Source organism: Gadus macrocephalus, chromosome 9 (genome assembly GCF_031168955.1).
Source record: "Gadus macrocephalus chromosome 9, ASM3116895v1".
Lineage (NCBI taxonomy): Eukaryota > Metazoa > Chordata > Actinopteri > Gadiformes > Gadidae > Gadus > Gadus macrocephalus.
Window position 1 is genome coordinate 18,738,148 of NC_082390.1, and position 17,497 is coordinate 18,755,644.

General features: G+C 46.9%; 1 protein-coding gene across 1 annotated transcript; it reads left to right on the plus strand.

Moving 5' to 3' along the window:
* Positions 1-31: 31 nt before the first annotated feature.
* On the plus strand, positions 32-16,419 carry dapk2b (death-associated protein kinase 2b). Its single transcript, XM_060062011.1, has 12 exons — positions 32-191; positions 734-923; positions 7,904-8,125; positions 9,874-10,012; positions 10,936-11,065; positions 11,201-11,249; positions 11,334-11,360; positions 11,605-11,757; positions 12,581-12,626; positions 15,121-15,210; positions 15,338-15,421; positions 15,587-16,419. The coding sequence occupies exons 2-12, from the start codon at positions 847-849 to the stop codon at positions 15,662-15,664; spliced, it is 1,095 nt and encodes a 364-aa protein (XP_059917994.1). The 5' UTR covers positions 32-191; positions 734-846; the 3' UTR covers positions 15,665-16,419.
* Positions 16,420-17,497: the final 1,078 nt, after the last annotated feature.

A 17,497-nucleotide genomic window follows, 5' to 3' on the forward strand; every position in this document is an offset into this window, starting at 1 on the left:
CTGTTCCTCAGGCTGCCTGCAGGGGGCCGGCCCTTTAGTTTGAACGCAACAAAAGCAGCAGGGCGCAGCCGTGATGTTAAATAAGACTGAAGACACACCGCAGGCACCACGCAGAGGATGAGACTGGATGACAAGCTACAGTAGTAGAGACAGCATGGCAGTTTGCACATCGACCTGCCTTTAACAACAAGGTAAGCCACTGGTCAACCTTAAACTATACTACTATACTACTCTATCCTAATTTTATAGCGTGTGGTTGGGTCTACAAACTTGAGAATGAATGTGGAATAGCTCTTCTGTATGAACGTCATCTACAGCAGGAGCAGCATGTCTTTCCTGAGAATAACTCTTCATAATAACTTGGCTTTCCAATGATCAACTGTGCCAGTAAACGCAGATACTGAAACCAAATTATGTGTTTGTTTGATATCGTGTTATCACCCGAAGATAAAAAAAAACAACCAGCTGGGTTCACTTTCTGACTGCTAAGCCAAAATGAAGTCCCATGTACCCTTATCTGCACTAACTTATTTTGATATAATTTCATATAAGTTAGTTGTTTAACTACTATATGGATGACTGTTATTACTATTGAATAGATATTGGTCCATATGCCTGTAGTTCGATGCTTTATCCTCCCATGAGAGCATAATTGTGCTGCAGCTCTGAGGTGGAATGCTATTAAACAAGCTTCAACACGTAATCACATCTATCACTGCTTTGTGTACTACAGCCGACCCGCCACATCTCTGAGCTGTCGTCTGTTCACGCAACGGATCATACTGCAAATCACTGGGACCTGAACAAAGACAATTCTGTTGAGTATTTCATGTATGAACTATCCCGATGAGGACATCGGGCATGGCGGTATTCAAACAGCAGAAAGTGGACGATTTATATGAGATTGGAGAAGCCCTGGGAAGGTAAGTGCCCTACAACGATAGGTGAATTTAATTTCGGTTCATGTATCATTTTGTGATCAAGTTCCCTGTTCCCTGTTATTCTAGGAGTATTGGAGAAAAGGATTGAGGCTTTAAGGAGCTATGAGCAACAAGTGCCCATATGTTTGATAACAGTGTGGAAAGAAGCCGAGTTAAGGGGGGCCTGTTCTAAGGGATTCCCTCTGTCATTCATAGGATAAGGAGCCCCTTATTATTTGGATTAGATCAGACATAACTAGGGTGACCGGCGACCACTGAGACAGTTCTCCCTTTGTGGTCAATTAAGCATAAAGTATATAGGTAAGTATATAAGATAAATATTGATACAAAAAAGCTAAACGATAAACAATGCATTAATATCACCTGGTCCCCTTGAAGAAAAGATGAGACAAAGGACATCCTGAGGGACATAGACACATTTCTCCCGTTCTCACCACCAACTCAGGTTATGCTGTTATTTAATGCAAGTGAAAATAAGGCCTTAATCTTTCAAACCTAGTCATTCTCGTATACTCTCACATTTTGTGTGAGAGTATGGGGTTTTATCCACTACAGTATCAGACTATATCGGCCCTTGGTCGTTGCCCCTGAGCTCAGTGCGATGAACATATGGAAACAGCTGGCCCGCCGTGCGTGTTTTCCTCTTGGGAGGGGCACACCGATTAAAACTGGTTGACTTTTGCAGCACGAGATGACCCTTCTGTCCATAAAGGTGTGTCAGGTTTCTCTTTGCATTTCTACAGTAAATTCAAAGGCGTTTATGTATGTACGTCTATCATGAGAGACAGAGCAGGCCTGGGGGAAGTTGAGTTGACTTTTTCTATTCACGCAGTACACTAGAAAAAGGAAGCTGGGCTTTTTCACAATAATGAGTTCCACCTCCATGTGCGCCAATTACTGACTGACTGGAAGGAGGTTCGGTAGAACTTTGTGCTTTGTCACCAAAGTCATCAAAACACAGAAAAAACACACATTATGCAACGTTGATGTGTCACTTGACTAACTCAAACCTGTACAGCCTTCTACATCCTTATTAATAAGGAGGGTGGGCGAACCCCTGCTGTTGTTTTCTAAACGGGTCCGCTCAGCTTGGGTTTACATGTGTGTAAGTAGTAAGTTCAAGATTATATCTCCAGCATCCACACCTCCGCAGACACTCCCACGGGTGGTGTGTGTCTCCCAATCCCAAAGCTTGGTATTAACGGCTGTGGGGACGTTGCTCTGTGAGGTAGAACGTGAGCTCTAGTTAGCCTAGCATGTAGAAAGTGAGCTCTAGATGGAGATAGTGATCTCTTGTGAGCTTTATATGTAGAAAGGGAGCTCTAGATGGAGATAGTGAGCTCTTGTGAGCTTTACATGTAAAAGTAATCTTTGGGAGCTCTAGATGTAGATAGTGAGCTCTAGATGTAGATAGTGGGCTCTAAATGTATATAGTGAGCTCTAGATGTAGGAAGTGAGCTCTAGATGTACATAGTGAACTCTAGATGTAGATAGTGAGCTCTAGATGTAGATAGTGAGCTCTAGATGTAGATAGTGGGCTCTAGATGTAGATAGTGGGCTCTAAATGTATATAGTGAGCTCTAGATGTAGGAAGTGAGCTGTAGATGTACATAGTGAACTCTAGATGTAGATAGTGAGCTTTAGATCTAAGAAGTGAGCTCTAGATGTAGATAGTGAGCTCTAGATGAAGGAAGTGAGCTCTAGATGTAGATAGTGAGCTCTAGATGTAAGAAGTGAGCTCTAGATGTAGGAAGTGAAGTCTAGATTTAGGAAGTGAGCTCTAGTGAGCTTTATTGAGCTCTAGATTTAGAAAATTAGCTTTGGTCAGCTTTTGATCAATGAGTTGTAAACTGGTACGCTATAGAGGCAGGACATTGCGTCCAAACCTTTTTCTCTAAACTAAGCTGGATGTGGTCAGAGTTTTAGATGTGGATGCATCGCTGTCACTCATCTGCACATCGATGAGCGACAGCGATGTGACACTGTGTGATTGAAAGCCACAGCCTCTGACACATGTCTGCCACACTACGACAGCTGCCTTCCTTTGTCTTATGTTGATTATCCTCCGCTCGTTGGCCCATCGCAGCCAACTTGCAGTCCGAGTGGCCCGGGGCCTCACACGGCTGAGTCACAGCACGCTGTGCTATGTGTGTGCGTGTTTACACAGGTGTGTGTGTGTTGTGTTCTGCCTGGGTTGAACTTGATGAACAGGTTCAGACCCTCGCCTACGACCGTCCATTGTCAAAACTGTTAGCCAAGGAGATAATTGATTCATGCTGTTTTAATTGGATCGTAAAAAGCGAAGGGAAGAACATGACATGTGGCGGACGCAATTCCACCTCCCAGCCCATTTCCTCCACGTCACAGCGTTGTGTAGACCGTGGCGTTATGGAGGAAATCAGCTTCCTAGTTCACGTAGTCATCATTGGGTCAAGGTTCCAGCCTGTGGTCTTTGGCTACATGTCAGTCCCTCTCAAACCCACATTCCTGGCCATCTCCACTCTCCTGTCCTGGAAGGCAAAACAGTACTTCAATATCGCCCAAAAAACCTGATAGCTGACAGAGACCTGTAGAAGGGCCCGGAGGTTTGAACCCAGGTCCTTCCAGCACCCTAACCCCTACTAGACTCTCTGGTCTGTCTCTATCTAGCCGCAGTTTAACGGAGCGAGGTGATGACATTGGAAGTGTCATGGAGGGCTGTGGTCGGCAGCTGCTCCCCTCTTGCATCACCCAGCGTGTAATAGCCGTGGGTGACAACATCATCGCCACGGAAACACCGGAAATTTTGTCAGTGTGACACCTTGCATTAAACGAGAATAGCCGAGCTGTTTCACACCTTGGGTTTGAACACCAGTTGCTGTTAGTTTTTTTTTTGTTTGTGTCTCCGTTGTTAAACGGTGGGAAAAGTCTACTGGAACAGAGCTATGGCCCGAGTCGCCCACCAAGGTCATACTTGTGTTTGCATGTGTTTATTGTATTGGTTCAGTACAGTAGTTAACTGACCACTGGACCGAAGCAGAGTAGAGGGACTTTTATTCTATTCTTCACACGTGAGTTCGTGAATCACGCGTGTTCAGTGGAGGACATGTAAAGTGTTTTTATTTGATAAACTCTTAATGTATACATGAATATTCTGTGCTGTATCAGCAGATAAGTATAGACTTGAGTTTATTGGAAAACTTTGACGCTGGAGACCTTCGCCATTCCATGCCATAAACACCAAGTTTGCCGTTCAAGTTTGTCTTTTGTTGAAGTGTTGTAAGGCACACTCACTGATCCTTCAATGCATTGTACTAGAGAGCAATGGGTGTTGTCTGGGTTCCCAGGCTGCAGCACAGAGAACATGTGGGATGCTTTCACTGCAACACGCTCAGAGTTCAGCCTTCAGCCCCGGGCAGCCGCCCCCTCCCTCGCTCTGCTGGCGTGATGAAAGAGGGGTCCGTATAGAAGAGGGAACTCCCTCGCTGACCTGCCCCACATTCCAGGACTTCCCATCCCGATGGGGGTCACCCGGTTACTCAGGGAACTACGGCAGAACGGGACATAGCACCATGCTCCCACACCCTCATAGTCCAGCTCTGCTTTCATATCAAACCATTGCAATGCCAACAACTCCTGAACTCAATGTTCAACTTGCCCAATCGTCTTAGATTGATCAAAAATGTATCAAAAATGATCGAGCAAAATAATATATATATATATATTCTTTATACTTTTATAATTATTTTTGTACCATTTTCTTAGTAAAATAGTGAGGACATAAATCATATTGACAGCGTGTTACTCTCTGAGGTGACGGAAGGATGTTGCTTCACTCGCCTCTTACGCACTTCCAGATGTTTAACCCACACCCCGGTATGAGCACTCCCTGTGAGGAGTGCTGTGAGGAGTGCCTTGAGGAGTGCCTTGAGGAGTGCTGTGAGGAGTGCCTTGAGGAGTGCTGTGAGGAGTGCCTTGAGGAGTGCTGTGAGGAGTGCTGTGAGGAGTGCCTTGAGGAGTGCTGTGAGGAGTGCCTTGAGGAGTGCTGTGAGGAGTGCCTTGAGGAGTGCCTTGAGGAGTGCTGTGAGGAGTGCTGTGAGGAGTGCTGTGAGGAGTGCTGTGAGGAGTGCCTTGAGGAGTGCCTTGAGGAGTGCTGTGAGGAGTGCCTTGAGGAGTGCCTTGAGGAGTGCCTTGAGGAGTGCTGTGAGGAGTGCTGTGAGGAGTGCTGTGAGGAGTGCTGTGAGGAGTGCCTTGAGGAGTGCTGTGAGGAGTGCTGTGAGGAGTGCCTTGAGGAGTGCTGTGAGGAGTGCCTTGAGGAGTGCTGTGAGGAGTGCCTTGAGGAGTGCCTTGAGGAGTGCTGTGAGGAGTGCCTTGAGGAGTGCCTTGAGGAGTGCCTTGAGGAGTGCTGTGAGGAGTGCTGTGAGGAGTGCCTTGAGGAGTGCTGTGAGGAGTGCCCTGAGGAGTGCCGTGAGGAGTGCCTTGAGGAGTGCTGTGAGGAGTGCCTTGAGGAGTGCCGTGAGGAGTGCCTTGAGGAGTGCCTTGAGGAGTGCTGTGAGGAGTGCTGTGAGGAGTGCCTTGAGGAGTGCTGTGAGGAGTGCTGTGAGGAGTGCCCTGAGGAGTGCTGTGAGGAGTGCCCTGAGGAGTGCCTTGAGGAGTGCCCTGAGGAGTGCCGTGAGGAGTGCTGTGAGGAGTGCTCAGAGACCGAGCTGTCAGCGGAGGAGCCGTTGGTCCCCGCGGTGGCTCTGTTCCCCGATGTCTTTAAATACCGGGCCTGGCGCCGCACTGCTCCATGAATGCCTGCGACCTTGTTTAATAACCTTCAGCTGTCCAGGCGGGGGCCTCCTCGGAGACACGGCGCTCTCCGTTCCCCGACGGCTTAGCGTTAATGCGGCCGGCACGCGTAGCTTTGTCGTGGGATGCCCCCCTCCCAGCATCCCTCTGACCGCAGGTCTCAGCTAGCACACTGTGTCGGCCGCCATGTGACCGACCGTTATATAAGGAAACTGGATAGCCTTCAAGAGATGAACGTGTGCATTCATTCACTGAGCATGTGTAGACGTTGTACCATGTTGTGGCACATTGACACTATATAAGTCTACTGTATGATCCGTAATGATTAAATGTATCCCATGTTGACTGTTGTAGCTAGTTAACCATTTCCTTGTTATTGTTGCTTCCTGTGAAGTTTGATTGGCGGCTGTCATTGTTACCAAAAGCCTAAGAATTTGACTAGCCTAAACGCTGAAGGTAGGCTTGAGGGCTCATCCCTACCCATGCAGGTGGTTCTTTGATGTTGCCGTAGGCCCGCACGACTCCACACGCAACTGCTGGGTGATCTGAATCTCTGATTGTGTAGCTTTGTATTCCCCAAATGGCCGTGCTTTTAGAAAACCTATTCCCAGTGCTTCCCTGGTGTGTCTTCAGCACGCGTTGTCAGCCCCGTCCCAGCGGCGGAGGTCTTTCTGTTGGGCCTACAGCAGGGCGCTGCTGCACCAGCTCACACGTCTTCAGACGCCTGGCCCTGGGTCAATATTAATATGTGTGTAAATAGAGAACACACCCACATCTATACTTGCCTGTGTCTCCCCCAGGTATAGCCAGGCCACAATGAGCATCGCTTAACATTGTGTTAACGCTATAAGATAGGTGTTAGATAACACAGTGTAACCTTAACACCAGAGCTTTGAAGTTTGAACTTATACCGTGGGTGTGTGTGTGTTCGTGTTCATGGGTGTGAGCGTGGGTGTGTGTCTGGCCATTGGTGTGTGGATGGGCGTGTGTTTGTGTGTTTGTGTGTTTGTGTGTGTGTGTGTGTGTGTGTGTGTGTGTGTGTGTGTGTGTGTGTGTGTGTGTGTGTGTGTGTGTGTGTGTGTGTGTGTGTGTGTGCGCGCGCGCGCCGTGTTCTTGTGTGAGTGATGAAGGACCCTGCAGGCCCTCTGTCTCTCTGCGCCTCTTGTTGTCCTCTCCCCCCTCTCGGCTGACTCTCTCTCCATCCCACAGTGGGTCGGATACAGCAGGCTGAGGGTGACGACTGAGGGGCTATTTGAGGCTGATTGTATGTCGTTGGTGTTTCGCTTTTATGCCATTTTTAGTTCAATTACGTTCTCGTTCTTACACATACACGCACACCAAGATCTATGCAAGAAGATGAGGATTTTTTTATTAAAATCAATGGTACAGTTCTAGATTTGATTACTGTGTTGGAATTACTCAATGGAAGTTATGAGTGTGAGTCAATCACAGCATTGGCTGTCCACAATTGTCTTGATTTACCACATGACAGTGTCGTCACGGTGTGTGGCGGGTTTGAGAGCAAACTGGATGCACATGACAGAAGCCGGACATGTGCATCCAGGGTCTTATTACCCCGCTGCTTTCACGTGACACCAGGGAGACGGAGTTATTTACTTACCTCAAGTCACAAAATCCTGAATGAATTTACATTTGAATCCAAAGAATTTTAATGGGCTACAATAACCCTCACCCAGAGCTCAGTGTCACCATGACAACGGCTATCCTCCACACACAATGAGGACAGTAGATTGGTCTGTATGCCGCACCTTCTTGGCCAAATATTTGGGATTGTTGAGGCGGGGAGCGGTTGAAGATGGCCCGGGCGTCTTGGCAGGAAGCTGACGAGGGGGCCGCTCTGCTCACTGCTGCGCTTTGTCAGCCTCCCCTCCCCCCAGGCTGGGAAACAGGAAGTCCAGAATCTGTTGTCACGGCGTTGCATGCTGTGGCCGTGGTAGATGAGTTCCCATCCCTGCGCAGGAGAATATCTTAGACATAGAATAATGTCTAAGATTCACGCCTTAATGCCTGAAGACATTACCTTATTCCGTTCAAACCTCCCATCAACTATGTCTCTCTTTGATTCATCACTACCACGTTCATCATTGGATATTCCTCCTTTTAAAACAGGTGAATATGTGAGCGCGCCAATTAAAAATGTCCCTCTCTCTGTCCCTCTGTCTCCTGTCCAGCGGGCAGTTTGCCATCGTGAAGCGGTGCCGGGAGAAGAGCACAGGTCTGGACTTTGCGGCAAAGTTCATCAAGAAGCGCGTGAGCCGGGGGAGCCGGCGTGGGGTGCGGCGGGAGGCCATCGAGAGGGAGGTGCACCTCCTGCAGAGCCTGCAGCACGCCAACATCGTGACCCTGCACGACGTGTTCGAGAGCCGCACCGACGTGGTGCTGGTCCTGGAGCTGTGAGTCCCCTCCCTCAGCCAGGAGATACCTTGTGTTAACGGGTTAATACATATGGATATAGTCTCACAAGTCAGTCTTAATTATGTAAAACTCTGACTGGAGCAAAGTCCACGCTACACGCCGTCTAGGTGGTTTTTATTGGGGTCCCCCAGGCAAAGGATGCAGGGCGGTGGGGTTGGAAATCCGGTTTACTGTAGTTCTGTAGATAATGATACATGACGCTGGTGGTCCATGTTGCCATGCAGGAGATCTCTCCCTGGGTGTGTGTGGTGAAGGCTGGTTTAACCTGTTGCACACTGATTGCTCAATGTGCAACAGGTGTTCAGCTTTAACATAGTAGGATGGCTGGATCCAAGATGGATATAGATTTAACGTCCTTTGCCTATTAGGTTGAAACAGCGTTGATTATTTGGGTACATCTCACATGGTATAACACTATGCGATTTAAAAAAGGTGCTCTAGAAAAAAGGGGGGCTTGTTATCCCCATGGTTACGACCCACGCCAACTTTATGATACTTTTTTATACCGTCGTTTTATACCGTCGTTTTATACCGTCGCGCCGTACCGTTGTTTAACTTGTTATGAGCATTATAATGAGCGATGTTGTGTACGAATTGCGCTTAACTTTAACTCGGACGCACAGAAACATCAGACAAATTGCAGACGGAGCGTCGGCGTCCACACACACCGCCGCCGGGGCCCCGTGGTCGTGACATCAGACTACCTCGGAAAAGGTCGTCTGACATCACGGAAGGAACGCCATCGGGAAGAGCGTGTTCACGCAGTTTTCGGGGAGAAAAAAAAACAACGAAGGATTTCACCCCTTTTTTCCAAATCAGGGACTTATTTCAGTAACAGTGATACACTGGCATAGATTACCATGTTGACGATCATATAAGACAAATCACCACGTTTAAAAAGGGGGTTTTGGGTTCATTGGCTCGTTAAGAACACCTGCTATATTTCATTAGAATTACGACCCCGTTTTGCATTCGTCTAGCTCTGCCTCACGACAGCGTGAGGTTGTCTTTATAGATATCCGCTTTTCGCTCAAAAGGGATGTGCAGCCAAACCACAAGTCCACACACACACACACACACACACACACACACACACACACACACACACACACACACACACACACACACACACACACACACACACACACACACACACACACACAGTCACACACACAGTCACACACCCGCACAGTATTCAAAGTGCTCAGGAATGTAAAGTCCTAATTAGAACAAATTAAAAGCTAAATCCAATCAAATGGGGGGGGGGGGGGGGGGGGGGGGGTCGTGGGGTAGGCCGACCAACTGGCTGAATCCATTGTGTGTGTACGTCACACTACATGCTCACAGGACGCACACGGAGCTATGGAGTGTTCAAAGTGAACTTGGTTCCAAACATGCTTTGTGTATCCTGTATTATAGAGGAGAGCTGCATTATAGTGACGTAATATATGGCACTGTTTAATTTAAACTTTAGTTAATGACCCTTTATGTGCAACAGATCTTCCATATGTGTTACAGAGTGTCTCTATGTGTTACTTAGTCTTCATGTGCTAAATAGTGTATACATTTGCTACATATATTCCATGTGTTGTTAAGTGTCTCTATGCCCTGCATAGGGTCTATGTGTTTAACAGAGTGTCTCTATGTGTTTTACATTGGGTGTTACCTAGTGTCTTTAGACCACGTAGTGTAAATGTGTGCTACATATCTTCCATATGTGTTTCAGAGTCTCTGGCGGGGAGCTGTTTGACTTCCTGGCTCAAAAGGATTCCCTCTGTGAAGAGGAGGCTACTCAGTTCTTAAAGCAGATTCTGGAAGGCGTGCGGTATCTCCACTCTAAAAGAATCGCTCACTTTGATCTCAAGGTACGACCAGCCTTCCCCTTTTGTTTGAATGATGCTTCCCCCACGCTCATCTTCACACAAACACCCACATTCACCTCCCATCTGGGGTCACTGCGGAAGCTGCATGTTTCAGCAGCGACCCCGCGTGCTATGTATAGGTACGTCTCCGATGTGTTCTGTTATGGGCTTCCTGTTTTCTGAAGCGTCAGTGGGAGGATGTCAGCTCGCAGGCTGAATGATCATTACATCCTGTTTGGGACGTTCTCGTCGAGACCTTTAAGATCCAGATGCCTGAACACTGTTTGACCTGCGATGCCCGACATGAATTCACTTGTCGTCACTTGTTGTTTTCCTGTAATGCTGAGTGAGTCAGTCCAGCATAGGATCCATCCACCCTGTTAATGCCGCTTGACTTAGCTTTTGACTTTTGAACCTTTCAGGTGTCTGAGCAAAAAGCTATTTAGCGCGACTGACACCCAATTACGTAATCCATATCATCATCATCCATCATCCATCCATCGTAGCTCTTTCAGTATTAATACATTGACAGTAATATCACCCTGTGATAATTGCATATTTCTCCTTTAATGCCTACACTGTTAGATGACTCTAAACAGGTAACTCGGACTCTATGCTAAATGATGCCAAATGTATTCTTAATATAAGTAGGAATCGTTTGTCTAACCTGGGCCGTTTGTGTGTGTGTGTGTGTGTGTGTGTGTGTGTGTGTGTGTGTGTGTGTGTGTGTGTGTGTGTGTGTGTGTGTGTGTGTGTGTGTGTGTGTGTGTGTGTGTGTGTGTGTGTGTGTGTGTGTGTGTCTGTATGTGTGACTGTGTGTGTGTGTGTGTCTGTATGTGTGACTGTGTGTGTGTGTGTGTGTGTGTGTGTGTGTGTGTCTGTATGTGTGACTGTGTGTGTGTGTGTGTTTTGTTTTGGTGTTTCAGCCTGAGAACATAATACTGCTGGATAAGAATGTTCCAGTGCCTCGCATCAAAATCATAGACTTTGGCCTCGCACATAAAATAGAAGCCGGCACGGAGTTTAAAGAAATTTTTGGAACCGCTGAATTTGTGGGTACGTAACAAGCTGAGCTCCATTGTTCTGCGTCTCCCGTTTGAAACACTAAGACCTCTCCAGATTTGGAGTGAGGCTTGTTGTTTTGGCCCCGGGGTGTCTGTGATGTTCAAGTGTTTGTCCTTCTATTTGCAGCTCCAGAGATAGTGAACTACGAGCAGCTGGGCCTGGAGGCAGACATGTGGTAAGAGAGCCCTGATGACTGCTGCGCTGAAGCCCTGCTGATGGGCTCTGTCCGGACTCACAGTGTTGTTGTTCTCATTCACAGGAGCGTCGGAGTCATCACTTATATCCTGTAAGTAGCACTCCACTTCCAACTGTCCAAATGATCCACCCAAAGGGGAGGTGTGTGTGTGTGTGTGTGTGTGTGTGTGTGTGTGTGTGTGTGTGTGTGTGTGTGTGTGTGTGTGTGTGTGTGTGTGTGTGTGTGTGTGTGTGTGTGTGCGCGTGCGTGCGTGCGTGCGTGCGTGCGTGCACGCACCTCCGTGCGTGTGCAAACACGTGCGGTAGTTAACATGTCCCTGTCGCCGTGGCTACAGTTTGAGCGGGGCGTCGCCCTTCCTGGGAGACACCAAGCAGGAGACGCTGGGGAACGTGTCGGCCATGAACTACGACTTTGACCCCGAGTTCTTCGGCACCACCAGCGAGCTGGCCAAGAACTTCATCAGGGGGCTCCTGGAGAAGGACACCAGGTAGGGGGCCCTCCTCTCTCTCTCTCTCTCTCTCTCTCTCTCTCTCTCTCTCCCCGTAACAGGCTCAGCGGCCTGGGGGGCCGGGAGGGCCAAGTCCCCCGATCCCGGCACAGAGCCTCCGCGCTGGATCCTGTGCTGCAACAAATCCTGTGGGATTACCGGGGCTTCAGAGGCCTGGGGAGAGCGCTGCTTTCCAATCCCCGTAAAGACCAGACTTTCTCTCTCTGTTGTTACGGCACGACGAGCGCTTAAAGGTGCAGTGTGTTGAATTCAGAGGCATCGGGAGCATCTCGACTATATTGTGGAAGATTGGAAGATTCATAAGTAGGTTTTAATTAGTGTATAGTCCAATTAAAAATAGGAATTTATTGAACCCTTTATTTCTACATAGACACACATTATTTCTTCCGAGGAGCCGACAATTTTGCTCCGCCATGTTTTACAGTAGCTATGGTTTTACTGACTAAATTACCAAACACATTAGGAAACCTGATCTTTGACAGTTGGCTAATAATACTGTCCGAGACGATGACATAATCTTGAAAGTACCTAATGGCTTCTTAAAGGCCACCGTAGCCTCTCCTATAAGGATATCCCCGCTCGTTGCCACTAAATCCTAAAACTTGCACCTTTTAAAGGAAAAACGTCCAACTGTAAATTGAAAGCTAACGAAGCCACTATAAATCATTGATTTTAGATGCTGCATTTTGGAATTTATCTAGAAAGGAACATGCCTTACACTTGATGCTAGATTGGTTTGGCAAAGTCAGGGTTTATTGATTGACTGGATCATTTATTCATCAATTATCAAATTTCCTTTCAGAAAACGGATGACCATAGAAGATGCTCTTGACCACCCGTGGATCAAGGTAAGCACGAGGTTTCTGCTGTTAAAGAGCATGTTTTGTGTACTCAAATTCACCACTGATTAATACTCGTGAGATCTCACACAACAGTATCTCACGCAACACAAACTCGTATCTCTGCTGACGGTCAATAGCAGGTTTCACTTAGTTTGTGGTCGTGGAAAGTTACACTTCAGTACATTTTCTCACAGTCACACCACTGAACAGTGGTGTGAGAACACACCACTGCTGACGATGCACTTCCTATATCGCCGTTTTACCTCAAAACACTTTTGAAGATCACAGTCACAAAGACGTCACGTAACCTAAATCGTTCAAACTGTACGTTTTGGATTTTTTTCTTCGTGGACGTTTAACCAACGCTTTTCGGAGCTGAAGACGTTTCCTACAAAGATCTCTGACCTGCATGTGAACGGTGTGACATCCTTGCATCCTCCCGAGCAGCACAAGCTACGACACAAGGAGTCTAACACAACTCACCACCGAGTCACCAACGTCCCCAACGTTGATTCCCCCTCAAGTGTCAGTGTTCTGTTCGCACCCTGAACGACCACCGCTCTCACACCGTCTCCCTGCACCCCCCCTCATGTCTCAAGACCCACGACCTCGAGGACATGAGTGCCGCCCCGCAGGTCCCAGAGACCCCCCAGGCCCAAGGGGCCCAGGGGGTCGAAGTGATCCCGGAGGCCCCCCAGGGCCCAGAGACCCCTGCGGCCCAGCGGAGGGTGGGCCTCAGGGGCCACAGCCTGCAGGGCCTGCAGGGCCTGCAGGGCCACAGCCTCCAGTCCCAGCGCGGCACACCCCGGAGCCATACCTCCGCCGACGCGGAGCTGCTGGCCCGCGTGGCGGAGGAAGCGGGCCTGATGGAGGCGCAGGCGCTGCTGCGCGCCTGCGACCGGCAGGAGGCCGGCCGCGGGGCGGAGAGCGAGGGCCCCAGGAAGCAGCTGTCCCTGGACCGCTTCGAGGTGCGCAAGGAGGAGGCGTCCCGGCGGCGGCTGCAGGGCGACGCGCGGCGGGCGGACGCCGCGGCCCGGCCGGCAAGGGCCTGTACGACAGGGAGGTGACGCTGGCGCTGAGAGAGCTGCTGCAGAGGGGCGGGGAGCTCTGCGCCGCGGCCCGGCAGCCAATCACAGAGTCCGGCTAGCCGAAGGGGACGGGTGACTTGAGGATTGGGTCTTCTGATCTAATATGTTGTATTTATTTAAGGTTGAGTTATTTATGGTTCACTTCATTATTTTATTCCAAACGTTTTGGAATGTTTCTTTCTTATATACTTTGTAACTTTTTATAAAGGTAAAGCGTTTTTGGAAGTATTTGTTACAGCAAATAAAAAGGTGCAATATGCAAGATTTGCGTGTTCAAACAAGCTCCAGAGTTAACGTGTAAATGAAACGTTCTGCTGCGCCCCCCTCCCCCGCTCTCTCCAAGCCCCGCCCACCCTCAAAAAGCGCTTCTTGAGATGATATTGTTCTACGCTTGTGTAGAGCCTGAGCATTTTACCCAGATCCATGTTGCCTTAAAGTCTACATGACAGAACGTGTTAAATTTAAAACATGAAAATGTTGCATATTATACTTCCTAGAATGTACGTTTCTGTCCAGTTTTAGAGCAGTCATTACTTATTTTCTTTCTTGGAAAGTCGATTTGTTTGTTATTTATTTATTTTTTCTCATTCCATTCTGTTCTAATCTTTTATTGAAAATGTTACTGAAAATTAATTTGTTGTGCTTAAGTCCTTTATTTGCCTTTTTCATGATGGAAAAGGGAGCACCTTTTACTTTATTTGTTACATTTATTTCTAAGGATGTTCAATGGATGACTATATATATCAAAGATTAAATTACGCTCTGTATTATATAGTTCTTCCAAATGTCAGAATCTACCTGTATTTTGTACGTTCACTAACTTGAAATTGAATATGTGCATATTTGGTTTATCCTTGATTTACACAATGTTCCTGAACTTATATTTTTGCACTACTGTCATTTGTTTCAACTGTTAAAGTTTTGTCTCTTTCAACACAAAGATTGCAAAGACACATCGCTGGCCTTGGACTTTATTCCCCCACAAACATTTCCCACAGCCATTTTTTTTCCCCCTACTTTGTTTACTCGGAAATAAATGTCCCCAGCTAAACCCAATCCCTGTATCTTGCATCACGATTTATCAATCTTGGTCCAGTCCGGGGATAAGATAGTCTGGCCGTCTAGTGGTCAGATTGTTTGTGTCACAGACCAAAGGTTCTGAGTTTGAACTCCCATAACAACAGTCTAGAATTACACACACACACACACACACACACACACACACACACACACACACACACACACACACACACACACACACACACACACACACACACACACACACACACACACACACACACACTATACAGAGCAACACACACACACACACACACACTATACAGAGCAACCAGGGATATATGAGGACCCTCAGGAAGATAACGTTTTGCCCTTTGCTTCCTGTCTCTCTCAAGCCCTCGAACCCCAGGCAAGCGCTGGTGAAGAGGCTGTCCGTGGTCAACCTGGAGAACTTCCGGAGACAGTACATCAGACGCAGGTGGCAGGTAAAACATAGAACACACCCTGAACACAAGTCTGTATGAATCCCTTCCACCCATCAGCCCCTGAATGTGATCCCATTCAGTCTGGGGTTCCTTTGTGACTCTTTCTTTGGGCCTTTCTTTTTCACAGCTGTCCATCAGAATCGTGTCCCTGTGCAATCACCTCACCAGAATGATGAGGAAAGGCCCACCCAAGCTGTCCGGCCGTCCTGAGGTAAAGGCACGTGACTCTATGTTGTTGATACCAAAATAGGATTCATGGTGTAAACAACAGTCAGTCATACAACAATGATAAGGATTATTAATAGATAACCGATACACACAGCGTTGTTGTGCAGCCCAGTAACAAGCACATCCTCTGTGTGGTTCCTTCCGTCAGAGGGACTGCGACAGCGACCAGGAAGATGAAGTCATGAGGTTCCGGCCCAGGGCGAGAAAAAGAAGCAGTACTTCCTGAGATTGGAGAACTCCCGCACCCTAATGTGTATTGTGGAACACACCCTTCTCCAACAAGAACCGGCACGCTTCTTCAGCTGAATCCGTACCTTTCTGAGGACTGGACTACCGTGTTATAGAGTAGCGTGTTACTCTCCACCACTTAAAACCCAATCCCTGCGATCTCGTCATGATTTCTTAAACGTTGTCCCCATGTTATAGTGGCAGAATAACGCACCGTTTTTAGCAATTTATTTCACGTTGTTTTTCACGTGTATCAACGAAAAAAGAACATTGTACGATATCCATTCCACAGTGAAACGTCCCTGCGTTATTCCTATGGCTTGTCTGTACACACAGATACTTAACTGTGAAGTATAGGCAGAATACGATTACTAGTGGTCTGTACTGCAGGGCTTCTCACTAACCCTTTTCTAAAGTCTTTATCAGCCAGTGTTTACATGGGATTCTTCTCAACTCAGTAATGTTTGTTAGCATTTGTTTCACTTTAAATCCTTCTGTTTGAGAAGAGCCCGCAGCTTGTTTCCTCTGATGTTCTACAGCAGAGCGTCAGAACATCCTCACTCAGTTTCACACCTGAAAACTAGTTTTCAGGTGTGAATGTGTTCATGTATTTATGATGTTAATATTAATATCCAATGATGTCCTGATTGGAATATGTCTCAAAAGACTACCAGTGTTAACCAGCCCACCGATGATGCCTAATTTGTATGTATTGTACATTTTCAAGTCATTGAATAAAACGTTATGACCTGCTATAGACTCAGTCTTCTTTGTCCTCTAGTTTGGAGACGGTTTAAGAGCGGGGATGTGCTCCTGCTCTCGTATAGAGCTCAGAATGTGTTTGTCGGTTTAACAGTTCATGTGCTATGGACTAAACCCAACCACAGTCCTTCTATGATGACCTCATCGTTCTTCAAAGTGAACCCACCTTCTATACTCTCCTTTGCTTTCGTTAATAATATCTATACGTACAAATTCTTATTTGCTTATAGAATGATGCATTGTTCATTACTTTTGAGGTTTATTCCATGAGGTTGGGTGGGAGACTGATTTTCTTGGTTAAATTGGCAGCGTTTGAAGAGGGAACTTGGCCTGAACTAACAGCATCACTGGCAGGAAGACAAAGTAGGACATTTCCCACCCATAGCGTCAGGGCCAGGAGGAATGAATTGGGTCACATTATAGTGTACATCTTTGTGAACACTGCTGAGAAACACGTTCTTTGTCATGTTTTTTATTGATATGATATAAACTATATAAAAAAAAAACTTGACGTAAAATGATGCCTTTTTAATTTGCCATAAGCGAAAATGTGAATGTGCTTCATCATTAACATCAACAGCAAAGGTTGTTTATCTACTTTTACATTCAACTAAACTTTAACTAAACTTTTTTTTAAAATATTTATAAATTATATAAAAGTATATTTCTCACTGTGTTTGCAGCATCTCAGAGAGGCCAAATCTAATCAAGTGACTGCAAACCTATGCTACCTCAAAATCTTAATTGGAGCTGGTATAAAAACAATCCTTTCACAAACCTCAGAACCACCAAAAACCACCTAAATGAAACGTTGTGTGGAGGTTACAGTGCAACCACACGAGAACGTTTTGGTTCCCTCAACGTTAGGTTAGGTTAGGTTTCTTCATAACCCTGAGGGAACGTTCTTGTTCTTGGTTTGGTTCTTGCTTACCTTTAGATAACCAACGTTAGCTATACGTTCTGTGTTACTATGTCTATTTTTGAATAGGCTATTCATCAGATTTAAGAGATCTTAAAACAAAGGCTTTAGAGTTAAATCCCGTCTCCATGTCAAACCAATGTTACCCCC

Bases quoted from the DNA above. Each gene is read 5' to 3' on its own strand.
- dapk2b (XM_060062011.1), top strand. From the start codon at position 847: ATGAGGACATCGGGCATGGCGGTATTCAAACAGCAGAAAGTGGACGAT. The intron at 8,126-9,873 runs GTGAGTCCCCTC...TATGTGTTTCAG, and splicing joins GTGGTGCTGGTCCTGGAGCT to AGTCTCTGGCGGGGAGCTGT. The intron at 15,422-15,586 runs GTAAAGGCACGT...TCCTTCCGTCAG, and splicing joins AGCTGTCCGGCCGTCCTGAG to AGGGACTGCGACAGCGACCA.